This window comes from Pseudophryne corroboree, chromosome 5, assembly GCF_028390025.1.
Source record: "Pseudophryne corroboree isolate aPseCor3 chromosome 5, aPseCor3.hap2, whole genome shotgun sequence".
In the NCBI taxonomy this organism is placed as follows: Eukaryota; Metazoa; Chordata; class Amphibia; order Anura; family Myobatrachidae; genus Pseudophryne; species Pseudophryne corroboree.
The window spans coordinates 801,017,089-801,029,992 of record NC_086448.1 but is presented as its reverse complement, the minus strand read 5'-3'; the positions used below and the strand labels follow the sequence as shown (position 1 = coordinate 801,029,992).

The 12,904-nt window shown below is 46.5% G+C and overlaps 1 protein-coding gene across 2 annotated transcripts in view; it reads right to left on the bottom strand.

The window, feature by feature from the left end:
• TAF2 (TATA-box binding protein associated factor 2) overlaps window positions 1–12,904 on the bottom strand; it is a 250,202-nt gene that overhangs the window by 123,074 nt on the left and 114,224 nt on the right. For both annotated transcript variants that reach the window (XM_063924457.1, XM_063924456.1), the window contains exon 11: window positions 3,444–3,579. In XM_063924457.1, the coding sequence (XP_063780527.1) occupies window positions 3,444–3,579 (136 nt within the window). The remainder of the gene's footprint in view (window positions 1–3,443; window positions 3,580–12,904) is intronic.

Genomic DNA, 12,904 nt, shown 5'->3' with positions numbered 1-12,904 from the left:
GTATCAGCAATATGTAACGCCTCCTTCATTGCCAAAATCATATAACGTGTGGCCCTACTGGAAAATACGGTTGATTCGTCACCGTCGCCACTGGAATCAGTGCCTGTGTCTGGGTCTGTGTCGACCGACTGAGGCAAAGGGCGTTTTACAGCCCCTGACGGTGTTTGAGGCGCCTGGACAGGCACTAATTTATTGTCCGGCCGTCTCATGTCGTCAAACGACTGCTTTAGCGTGTTGACACTATCCCGTAATTCCATAAATAAAGGCATCCATTCTGGTGTCGACCCCCTAGGAGGTGACATCCCCATATTTGGCAATTGCTCCGCCTCCACACCAATATCGTCCTCATACATGTCGACACACACGTACCGACACACAGCAGACACACAGGGAATGCTCTTAACGAAGACAGGACCCCACTAGCCCTTTGGGGAGACAGAGGGAGAGTTTGCCAGCACACACCAAAAGCGCTATATATGACAGGGATAGCCTTATAATAAGTGCTCCCTGTATAGCTGCTTTAATAATATAGTTTTGCCACAATTTTGCCCCCCCTCTCTTGTTTTACCCTGTTTCTGTAGTGCAGTGCAGGGGAGAGCCTGGGAGCCTTCCTGACCAGCGGAGCTGTGTGAGGAAAATGGCGCTGTGTGCTGAGGAGATAGGCCCCGCCCCTTTTTCGGCGGGCTCGTCTCCCGCTCTTTAGTGGATTCTGGCAGGGGTTAAATATCTCCATATAGCCCCCGGAAGCTATATGTGAGGTATTTTTAGCCAAAAAAGGTTTTCATTTGCCTCCCAGGGCGCCCCCCTCCCAGCGCCCTGCACCCTCAGTGACTGCCGTGTGAAGTGTGCTGAGAGGAAAATGGCGCACAGCTGCAGTGCTGTGCGCTACCTTAAGAAGACTGAGGAGTCTTCTGCCGCCGATTCTGGACCTCTTCTCGTTTCAGCATCTGCAAGGGGGCCGGCGGCGAGGCTCCGGTGACCATCCAGGCTGTACCTGTGATCGTCCCTCTGGAGCTAATGTCCAGTAGCCAAGAAGCCAATCCATCCTGCACGCAGGTGAGTTCACTTCTTCTCCCCTAAGTCCCTCGTTGCAGTGATCCTGTTGCCAGCAGGACTCACTGTAAAATAAAAAACCTAAGCTAAACTTTTCTAAGCAGCTCTTTAGGAGAGCCACCTAGATTGCACCCTTCTCGGCCGGGCACAAAAATCTAACTGAGGCTTGGAGGAGGGTCATAGGGGGAGGAGCCAGTACACACCACCTGATCGTAAAGCTTTACTTTTTGTGCCCTGTCTCCTGCGGAGCCGCTATTCCCCATGGTCCTTTCAGGAACCCCAGCATCCACTAGGACGATAGAGAAAACAAACAAAAAAAAAAAAACAGCCGATGAACCAGCTAAAATAAGAAATGCTGAGTCTTTGATTCCCCATTAGGCTAAAGGTACCAATCAGCTAAGGTATTATATTATATATTTTTTTTCCATTGAAACTACAAACTCTTAAGTCTTTGGATCATCAAAAGGGCAATTTCCTCAAATGTAGAATTAACCCAAGCTGACATTAAGAGAGGTGGGTTTCATGTTTTACCACGGCAGATCCAATCTGAGCAGGGTGACACCATGGTCACCGATTTAACAAGGGAGATAAAAATCCACGAAAGCGGATTAAACTCTGGGTCACTGTTGTAGGCTACAATTAGTTTACTCTACAGACCATCATTTACGAGCTCACATACACACTTCACAGAGCACCAGGAGATGAGGAACATACAAACTTTACACAGATAGGGCCAAGTAAGAATCAAACTCGTGACCGCAGCACTGTGACACAGCAATGAGTTTTGCCATTAAGCTTCCCAAACAGCACTTGAGAAATAAACCGTACAACACAAATCTTTCGTACGGGAATTAAATTGACCTCTGAGCTCATTACAGCTTCCAAAGCAATTAGAGGTGTTGTCTATCAGAGGTCACGTCACGCTCAAGCAAATTCTATTATACCACCATGGCGGGAAAGGTGTCGGCTAGGCGTATAAGGTGTACAAAACATCATTTACAGGTAAGGCCTGATTGACACAAAGGATTCAGTTCTGTCTGTGGTGTAATAAAACGCTTTATGTCCTGCTCAGAATGCATTCCAAGTTGCCAGTGCAAGCTAGTCTATGTGAGGATTGCTGTAACAGGGAACAGTTAATCTATTGTATCTCACAAAGGAGATTAAGCTGATTTGCCTATTTATCCCACTACTGTTTTCATGTTACAACTGTTACTATTATTACTACTACTTCTTATCAAATGCAGGACTTTGTAGGGTCCATGAAAAGGTCCAGCTAGATTTGTGATTTAGATTTCCACCATCCAATTAATTTATTTATCCAGAACAGCAACCATTCAGAAATGTAAAACATTATTTTATTTATTAACAGTTTCTTATAAGTTTTTCACAACCAAGTATTGTTATTAAGAAATGCACATTTATACATACTTGCAATGACGAGGTCTAATTTTCTTTGCTCAGGGAACTATAAAACAACACTACCCTAATTTGCCTTGAAAAAGACCTTAAGGTTGAAACGCGTTAGTAGCTCTCAACTACTGAGTTCTGAAATCACACTCCGGCACTTGTGTAAAGGCCAAGTCACCATCTTGAATCCACTAGGAGGGCACCTTGGTCATTACCTGGTATTTTTATGTAACATGCTGTTTTCTGCTGAATGTCTAGGAGTGTTCGATGACATACAAGCTGAAGGAGGGCACTATTATGTTCTGTTTTTGGAACACCAGTAGTAGAGTGCAAGTTTCTAGGATAATACCGGAGGAAAATCATATTCCATATTCCCTATCCAGTTTATGTGATCCAGCGATTAACAGTGACATAAAGACAAGGGGAAACAAAAATTAATTTAAATGCTCTGATGCATTTTAGGACTATTAAATATAAGGCGGGGTTAAAAACGCAGATAACTCCTCAAAGGCCTGATTCAGACATGCACACAAGTAAGCAACAAGACGCTCATCACCAGTATTCTGAATCAGCCCTATCCATCCGCATATGAAAGCCGCGGTCATCACTCGCAGCCCATTTGCACCAACCCTGTACCTGGTGCCAGAGATCCGCAGAACAGCAGAGAGATTTCTTGCACGCACAATTCTCCTGCCTCGGAACACTCCGCTTATGATCGAGCACCTAGTTCCCCCCAATTCAGCCACAAGCGACTCTGAATAGCCGTAACTGCTCAAAGATGCTTACTGGTCAGATCCACAAAACGGACTTGTGTGCGCAAGGTGTATGCAAGCGCAGTATGGCTAATTTTAGGACCGTCATATATTTGCCACAAACTTGCGTCCAACTCTAAAACAGACCCTTTATGTCACCGTTGTTTGTTACAGTGAACGGTTCTCCACCCTGGGAGGGTCACCTGTAAGAGGGTACACCATTGCACGTACCTGCAGCATGAACTCCATACTGATGCGATTCTCAATCAGTCTCATGACCAGGTGAGCCTTACACTGGAACATGCTGTAGTACTCCCAGGACAATGTATGCGGGTGTTTTATGGAGAAATGAAGGTGGGAAGCCGGGCTGAAAACACAAGGAAGCAAGGGTCAAAGGTCTGTTACGGTAATTAACAAAATATAACATATAATATAATTGTTGTCCTTATGCAAAACTCTTCCTAGATTGTAAATGGCACCCCTCATTTTGATTTTTACCCTTTCCTTAAAGGTCATGTGACGTAAATGGCAGGATGTGTTTAGCGATACGCCAGAGAAACGGTCTAATATTGGTTGAAACAATCAGAGTTGCCCCCACGGATAGAGAAACAGGGCAAACCAATCTCTAAATGTTACTTAAGGGTCAATGACAAAAATCGTAATACACAAAGCATTAGGGGAAAAACACACACAAAGACTCTTCAAGGGTCATCACCTGGCAAACGACACCTGATGGGGCTTCGGGTCACAGACACAGTACACCTTAGGGATACCTACTCACAGGTGGTAACAGCCACTTATAGGGGTATATGTAATTGCGGTCGAATTCCCGAAAATGTCGAAAAACGGGACATTTTCACTAAAAAAAAAAAAAATCGACAATGCAATACAGTACTTTTCGCCAAAAAACGCCCATTCCAAATTCGACTTTTTGAAATTCGACATTTGTCAAATTCGACATTTCTGCAATGGTACAAATGCGGCATTTCGACAAAAGTATATTCAATTGAAGATTGTAAATTCGACAACAGTGCTTTTAGACAGTAAATTCGTCATTTTCAATCCGCCACACTTTGCTGGCGGAATCTAATAAAAAAATGTAAAAACATGTTTTTTTTTTGGTAATAGCATATCTATTTATATTAGAAGGGATTAGGTACTTGGTTTGTCTATTCAGGAGGCACAAGTATTATTTATATATTTTTAAAAATATTTTTATTTTTTTTAAATGGATTGGTGTAAAAGTCAGAAAAAAAAATGCGTGAGGTCCCCCCTCCTAAGCATAACCAGCCTCGGGCTCTTTGAGCCGGTCCTGGTTGCCAAAATACGGGGGGGGGGGGGGGGAAATGACAGGGGATCCCCCGTATTTTAACAACCAGCACCGGGCTCTGCGCCTGGTCCTGGTGCAAAAAATACGGGGGACAAAAAGAGTAGGGGTCCCCCGTAATTTTTGGACCAGCACCGGGCTCCACTAGCTGGACAGATAATGCCACAGCCGGGGGTCACTTTTATACAGCGCCCTGCGGCCGTGGCATTAAATACCCAACTAGTCACCCCTGGCCGGGGTACCCTGGAGGAGTGGGGACACTTTCAATCAAGGGGTCCACCCCCCCCCAGCCACCCAAGGGCCAGGGGTGAAGACCGAGGCTGTCCCCCCCATCCAAGGGCTGCGGATGGGGGGGTGATAGCCTTGTTGAAAATGGAAGAATATTGGTTTTTGCAGAAGAACTACAAGTCCCAGCAAGCCTCCCCCGCAAGCCGGTACTTGGAGAACCACAAGTACTAGCATGCGGTAGGGGGGGGGGGGGGGGACGGGCCCGCTGGTACCTGTAGTTCTACTGCAAAAAAAAATATCCAAATAAAAACAGGACACAGACACCGTGAAAGTATAACTTTATTACATACATTCCGACACACATACTTACCTATGTTGACACGCCGACTCTGGGCTCGTCTCCAATGTCGACGTCCGGGGTACCTGAAAATAAAATTATACTCACCTGATCCAGTGTCCGGTTCTTTTATTGTAATCCACGTACTTGGCAAAACAAAAAAACGCATTAACCAAGTACGTGGATTACAATAAAAGAACCGGACACTGGATCAGGTGAGTATAATTTTATTTTCAGGTACCCAGGACGTCGACATTGGAGACGTGGCCAGAGTCGGCGTGTCAACATAGGTAAGTATGTATGTGTCGGCATGTGTGAAATAAAGTTGTATTTTCACGGTGTCTGTGTCCTGTTTTTATTTGCAGTAGAACTACAGGTACCAGCGGGCCCGTTCCCCCCCCCCCGCATGCTGGTACTTGTGGTTCTCCAAGTACCGCCTTGCGGGGGAGGCTTGCTGGGACTTGTAGTTCTTCTGCAAAAAAACAATATTCTTCCATTTTCAACAAGGCTATCAGCCCCCCATCCGCAGCCCTTGGATGGGGAGGGACAGCCTCGGGCTTCACCCCTGGCCCTTGGGTGGCTGAGGGGGGGGGGGGGAGACCCCTTGATTGAAGGGGTCCCCACTCCCCCAGGGTACCCCGGCCAGGGGTGACTAGTTGGGTATTTAATCCCACGGCCGCTGTATAAAAGTGACCCCCGGCTGTGGCATTATCTGTCCAGCTAGTGGAGCCCGGTGCTGGTCCAAAAAATACGGGGGACCCCTACTCTTTTTGTCCCCCGTATTTTTTGCACCAGGACCAGGCGCAGAGCCCGATGCTGGTTGTTAAAATACAGGGGATCCCCTGTCATTTTTCCCCCCGTATTTTGGCAACCAGGACCGGCTCAAAGAGCCCGAGGCTGGTTATGCTTAGGAGGGGGGATCCCACGCAATTTCCCCCCGGGGATTTTTACAGTTTTTCCCCGTTTTTTTTAACATTTTTAAAAATCTAATCAAAATCCGTCAAATCGGCCGTTTTTCGACAGCGGGACTGTCGAATTCGTTTTTTATTGAATATGTCGAATTCCGGCACCCACCTGCCGGAATTCGACGGTCGAATTTAAAAACGGTCGAATTCCACCCGGAATTCGACCGCAATTGCATATACCCCATAGTATGCTGCTCTAAACCCATTCACTGATCTTCAGAATAGTGATCTATAGGGGGGGTCATAACGAGTGACACGGATCTTGTAAAGGACAGCCCCGTGTACAGGAGGAAGATGGGACGGTGTATAGATTTATGTTTTTAGGCTGAGCGGTACGATAACAATGAGTTTACATTTGGAGATGCTCTGATTTGTAATTCAAATAATTCTTCATTTGTTCATATTCATTTTAATATTATTAAAGGTTCCACATTTGCTATAGATCGCAATCACCCCAGTTCAGCCGTTCCTCTTCTGTGTGTCATAAAACGTAGGACAAAAAATAAACAAACCCGGCTCCGATAGATCTATTTCATCTACAGCTGCAGTATAAATAGGATTTTAATTACCTACCGGTAAATCCTTTTCTCGTAGTCCGGGTCCACATTAGTACCATGGGGTATAGACATGTCCACTAGGAGCCATTGGCACTTTAAGAGTTTGAGAGTGTGGGCTGGCTCCTCCCTCTATGCCCCTCCTACCAGACTCAGTCTAGAAACTGTGCCCGAGACGGACATCTTCGAGAGAAGGATTATACTCAGATAGTGGCGAGATTCACACCAGCTCACACACAAGGCAAACCAAGCTAATGAGCTTGAAACTCAGCAAAAGCTGAAACATTACTTAACCAAGTAACAAAAACAGTACTTAACCAAGAACTAAGCAGTACTGAACTAAGTAACAACTGCAGGATCATGAAGCACTGGGCAGGCGCCCAGCATCCTCTACAGACTACGAGAAAAGGATTTACCGGTAGGTAATTAAAATCCTATTTTCTCTTACGTCCTAGAGGATGATGGGGTCCACATTAGTACCATGGGGATGTACCAAAGCTACCAGAACGGGAGGGAGAGCGCGGAGGCTCCTGCAGAACCGATAGACCAAACTTTAGGTCCTCAGAGGCCAAAGTGTCGAACTTGTAGAACTTAGCAAATGTGTTCGACCCAGACCAAGCAGCCGCTCGGCAAAGTTGCAAAGCCGAGACACCTCGGGCAGCCGCCCAGGAAGATTCCACCTTACGAGTAGAGTGAGCCTTAACTGATTTCGGACACGCCAATCCTGCCGTAGAATATGCATGCTGGATAGTGAACCTGATCCAGCGAGAAATCGTCTGCTTAGAAGCAGGACACCAAATTTTCTTGGGATCATACAGGACAAACAGAGAGTCCATTTTCCTATGACGAGCAGTCCCCTTCACATAGATTTTCAAAGCCCTTACAACATCCAAGGACTTTGATGTAATTGAGGAGTCAGTAGCCACTGGCACCACAATAGGTTGGTTGATATGAAAAGCCGACACAACCTTTGGAAAGAACTGCTGACGCGTCCTGAGCTCAGCTCTATCTTCATGGAAATATACGTTATGGTAAGAACTTACCGTTGATAACGGTATTTCTCCTATGTCCACAGGTTTCCACAGGATAACATTGGGATTTGCTGGAGCGTCAGCGGATTGGCACCAAATCGATCATGACATATCTGTTCTGCTGAAGCACCATGTTGTGCTGCCCATGAAGGACCTACCTTACATGTAGAGTGAGCAGAGACATTGGGGGTCATTCCGAGTTGTTTGCTCGTTGCCGATTTTCGCTATACTGCGATTAGTCGCTTACTGCGCATGCGCAAGGTTCGTATAGCGCATGCGCTTAGTTATTTTACACAAAAGTTAGGTATTTTACTCACGGCGTAACAAAGTTTTTTCATCGTTCTGCTGATCGGTGAGTGATTGACAGGAAGTGGGTGTTTTTGGCCAGAAACTGACCGTTTTCTGGGAGTGTGCGGAGAAACGCAGGCGTTTCAGGGAAAAACGCGGGAGTGTCTGGAGAAACGGGAGAGAGTCTGGCCGAACGCAGAGCGTGTTTGTGACGGCAAACCAGGAACGAAACTGACTGAACTGATCGCAATGTAGGAGTAAGTCTCGAGCCACTCAGAAACTGCTAATCGCAATTCTGCTAATCTTTTGTTCGCAATTCTGCTATGCTAAGATACACTCCTAGCTTAGCGTGTGCAATGCTGCTAAAAGCAGCTAGCGAGCGAACAACTCGGAATGAGGGCCATTAGCCAGAACAGGGAGATCAGCTCGAGAGCATGCTTCTGAAATAGTCATTCGAAGCCATCTAGCTAGCATCTGTTTAGTAGCAGGCCATCCCCTCTTATGAAATCCGTAGAGAATGAAGAAAGAATCTGTCTTTTTGATGACACTGGTACGATCTATGTAGATTCTTAATGCACGGACTACGCTTCTCCCGCAGAAAGTCCCGATACCTGAAAAGCCGGGACCACAATTTCTTCATTAAGGTGAAACTTCGATACCACCTTTGGAAGATAACCAGACTTAGTTCTGAAAACTGCTTTATCTGGATAAAAACTCAGAAAAAGAGATTTACATGATAGTGCTCCTAAATCTGATACTCTTCTAGCTGATGCCATAGACAGTAGGAAGAGTACTTTAGCTGTTAACCATTTAAGATCCACTTTTTTTTAGTGGTTCAAACGGAGCCCCTTGAAGAGCTTTGAGAACCAGACTTAGATCCCATGGCACTGCAGGAGGAACAAAAGGTGGTTGAATGCGCAGCATTCCCTGGAAAAAAGTACGCACATCTTGTAAAGTAGCAATTTTCTTTTGAAACCATACAGTCAATGCCGAAACTTGAACTCTCAAGGAAGCCACCTTCAAGCCCTTATCCATTCCTGCCTGAAGGAAATCTAAGATTCTGGATACTCTGAAAGATTTTGGATCCATATTTCTTTGACTGCACCAATGAATATAGGTTCGCCATATTCGGTGATAAACGCAAGTAGAGGAGGGTTTCCTTGCTCTAAGCATTGTTTGGATTACCTGTTGTGAAAAGCCTCTTGATTTTAGGATAGAGGTTTCAACAGCCACGCCGTCAAAGACAGCCGATCCAGATGCCAATGACAACAGGGACCCTGCATTAGTAGATCTGGACGTTGAGGGAGCAGAATTGACGCATCCATCGACATCCTCTGCAGATCTCTGTACCAATGCCTTCTGGGCTATGCCGGAGCTATTAGAATCACGGCACCCTTTGCTTGCTTAATTTTCCTCACCACCCTGGGTAGCAGGAAGATTGGAGGAAACCGATATGCCAGATGAAAGTCCCATTTCACTGACAGTGCATCCATCAGGATCGCTCCGGGGTCTTTTGTTCTTGACCCGTATGCCGGAACTTTGTGGTTCAGACGGGACGCCATGAGGTCTATCTACGGCAACCCCCACATGTCTGAAATACTTCTGGGTATCGAGCCCATTCGGTTTCTTGAATGGTGTGCCGACTGAGAAAGTCCACTTCCCAGTTTAGAACTCCTGGAACGAACACTGCGGACAATGCTGGGAGATGGAGTTCTGCCCAATTTAGTATGTGACTTACCTCCTTCATTGCTCTTTGGCGGCGAGTTCCTCCCTGATGGTTGAGGTACGCTACTGCCGTGGCATTGTCTGAGCGGATCTGGACTGGTTTTCCTTGCATAATGTCCTCTGCTTGAATCAGTGCCATGTATATGGCTCGTAGTTCCAACAAATTTATTGGCAGGCAACTTTCCTCTTTGGTCCATTGTCCCTGGAACCATAATTTTCCGGACACCGCTCCCCAGCCCTGAAGACTGGCATCCATTGTCAGGATCTACCAATCTAATATCCAAAAGGGTCTCCCCTTGTCTAGATGGGATGTCTGTAGCCACCAGGCTAATGACCTCTTTACCTTTACTGGAAGTACCATCATTTGTTTCTTTATTGTCTGATGTAATCCATTCCATCTGGTCAAAATCAGATGTTGCAAAGGTCTTGAGTGGAATTGTGCATATTCCACCATGTCGAATGTTGACACCATCAACCCCATCACTCGCATTGCCGTGTGAACTAATATTGTTTGACTGTGCAACAATTCCCGAGTTATTAACTGCACCTTGATTATTTTTTCCATAGGTAAAATTATTTTCTGCAGACCTGAATCCAATACAGCCCCTAAGTGAATCATCCGTGACGGAATCAGAGACGACTTTGCCCAATTTATGAGCCATCCATGCTTCTGTAGACAAGTTATTCTCTGTTGGAGATGGCTCAAGAGCATTTCCTGAGATTGTGCCAGGATTAAAAGATCGTTGAGGTATGGAAAAATCCTTATCCCCTGTTTGCGGAGATAAGCTGCCATAACCACCATGATCTTGGTAAATACTCTGGGGGCTGTGGCCAACCCAAAGGGTAAAGCCTGGAATTGAAAATGTGTCTGGAAGATAGCGAACCTGAGGTAACCCTGATGAGACAAGGCTATCGGCACATGCAGGTAAGCATCTTGTATATCCAGATATACCATGCAATCCCCTGGTTCCATGGCCAAAAATAAGAATTTACTTACCGATAATTCTATTTCTCATAGTCCGTAGTGGATGCTGGGGACTCCGTAAGGACCATGGGGAATAGCGGCTCCGCAGGAGACTGGGCACATCTAAAGAAAGCTTTAGGACTAACTGGTGTGCACTGGCTCCTCCCCCTATGACCCTCCTCCAAGCCTCAGTTAGGATACTGTGCCCGGACGAGCGTACACAATAAGGAAGGATTTTGAATCCCGGGTAAGACTCATACCAGCCACACCAATCACACCGTATAACTTGTGATCTGAACCCAGTTAACAGTATGATAACAGAGGAGCCTCTGAAAAGATGGCTTCCAACAATAATAACCCGATTTTTGTAACAATAACTATGTACAAGTATTGCAGACAATCCGCACTTGGGATGGGCGCCCAGCATTCACTACGGACTATGAGAAATAGAATTATCGGTAAGTAAATTCTTATTTTCTCTAACGTCCTAAGTGGATGCTGGGGACTCCGTAAGGACCATGGGGATTATACCAAAGCTCCCAAACGGGCGGGAGAGTGCGGATGACTCTGCAGCACCGAATGAGAGAACTCCAGGTCCTCCTCAGCCAGGGTATCAAATTTGTAGAATTTAGCAAACGTGTTTGCCCCTGACCAAGTAGCTGCTCGGCAAAGTTGTAAAGCCGAGACCCCTCGGGCAGCCGCCCAAGATGAGCCCACTTTCCTTGTGGAACGGGCTTTTACAGATTTTAGCTGTGGCAGGCCTGCCACAGAATGTGCAAGCTGAATTGTACTACAAATCCAACGAGCAATAGTCTGCTTAGAAGCAGGAGCACCCAGCTTGTTGGGTGCATACAGGATAAACAGCGAGTCAGATTTCCTGACTCCAGCCGTCCTGGAATATTTTCAGGGCCCTGACAACATCCAGCAACTTGGATTCCTCCAAGTCCCTAGTAGCCGCAGGCACCACAATAGGTTGGTTCAGGTGAAAACGCTGGAACCACCTTAGTGAGAAACTGAGGACGAGTCCTCAATTCCGCCCTGTCCGAATGGAAAATCAGATAAGGGCTTTTACAGGATAAAGCCGCCAATTCTGACACGCGCCTGGCCCAGGCCAGGGCCAACAGCATGACCACTTTCCATGTGAGATATTTTAACTCCACAGATTTAAGTGGTTCAAACCAATGTGACTTTTGGAACCCAAACTACATTGAGATCCCAAATTGCCACTGGAGGCACAAAAGGAGGCTGTATATGCAGTACCCCTTTTACAAACGTCTAAACTTCAGGGACTAAAGCTAGTTCTTTTTTGGAAGAAAATTGACAGGGCCGAAATCTGAACCTTAATGGACCCCAATTTCAGGCCCATAGACACTCCTGTTTGCAGGAAATGTAGGAATCGACCCAGTTGAATTTCCTCCGTCGGGCCTTACTGGCCTCGCACTACGCAACATATTTACGCCAATTGCGGTGATAATGTTTTTGCGGTTACATCCTTCCTGGCTTTAGATCAGGATATGGATGACTTCATTCGGAATGCCTTTTTTCCTTCAGGATCCGGTGTTCAACCGGCATGCCGTCAAACGCAGCCGCGGTAAGTCTTGGAACAGACAGGGTCCTTGCTGGAGCAGGTCCCTTCTTAGAGGTAGAGGCCACGGATCCTCCGTGAGCATCTCTTGAAGTTCCGGTTACCAAGTCCTTCTTGGCCAATCCGGAGCCACGAATATAGTGCTTTCTCCTCTCCATCTTATCAATCTCAGTACCTTGGGTATGAGAGGCAGAGGAGGGAACACATACACTGACTGGTACACCCACGGTGTTACCAGAGCGTCTACAACTATTGCCTGAGGGTCTCTTGACCTGGCGCAATACCTGTCGAGTTTTTTTTTTTTTTTAATCATGTGGACGACTTCTGGGTGAAGTCCCCACTCTCCCGGGTGGAGGTCGTGCTGAGGAAGTCTGCTTCCCAGTTGTCCACTCCCGGAATGAATACTGTTGACAGTGCTATCACATGATTTTCCGCCCAGCGAAGAATCCCTGCAGCTTCTGCCATTGCCCTCCTGCTTCTTGTGCCACCCTGTCTGTTTACGTGGGTGACTGCCATGATGTTGTCCGACTGGATCAACACCGGCTGACCTTGAAGCAGAGGTCTTGCTAAGCTTAGAGCATTGTAAATGGCCCTTAGCTTCAGGATATTTATGTGAAGTGATGTATCCAGGCTTGACCCTAAGCCCTGGATATTCCTTCCCTGTGTGACTGCTCCCCAGCCTCGCAGG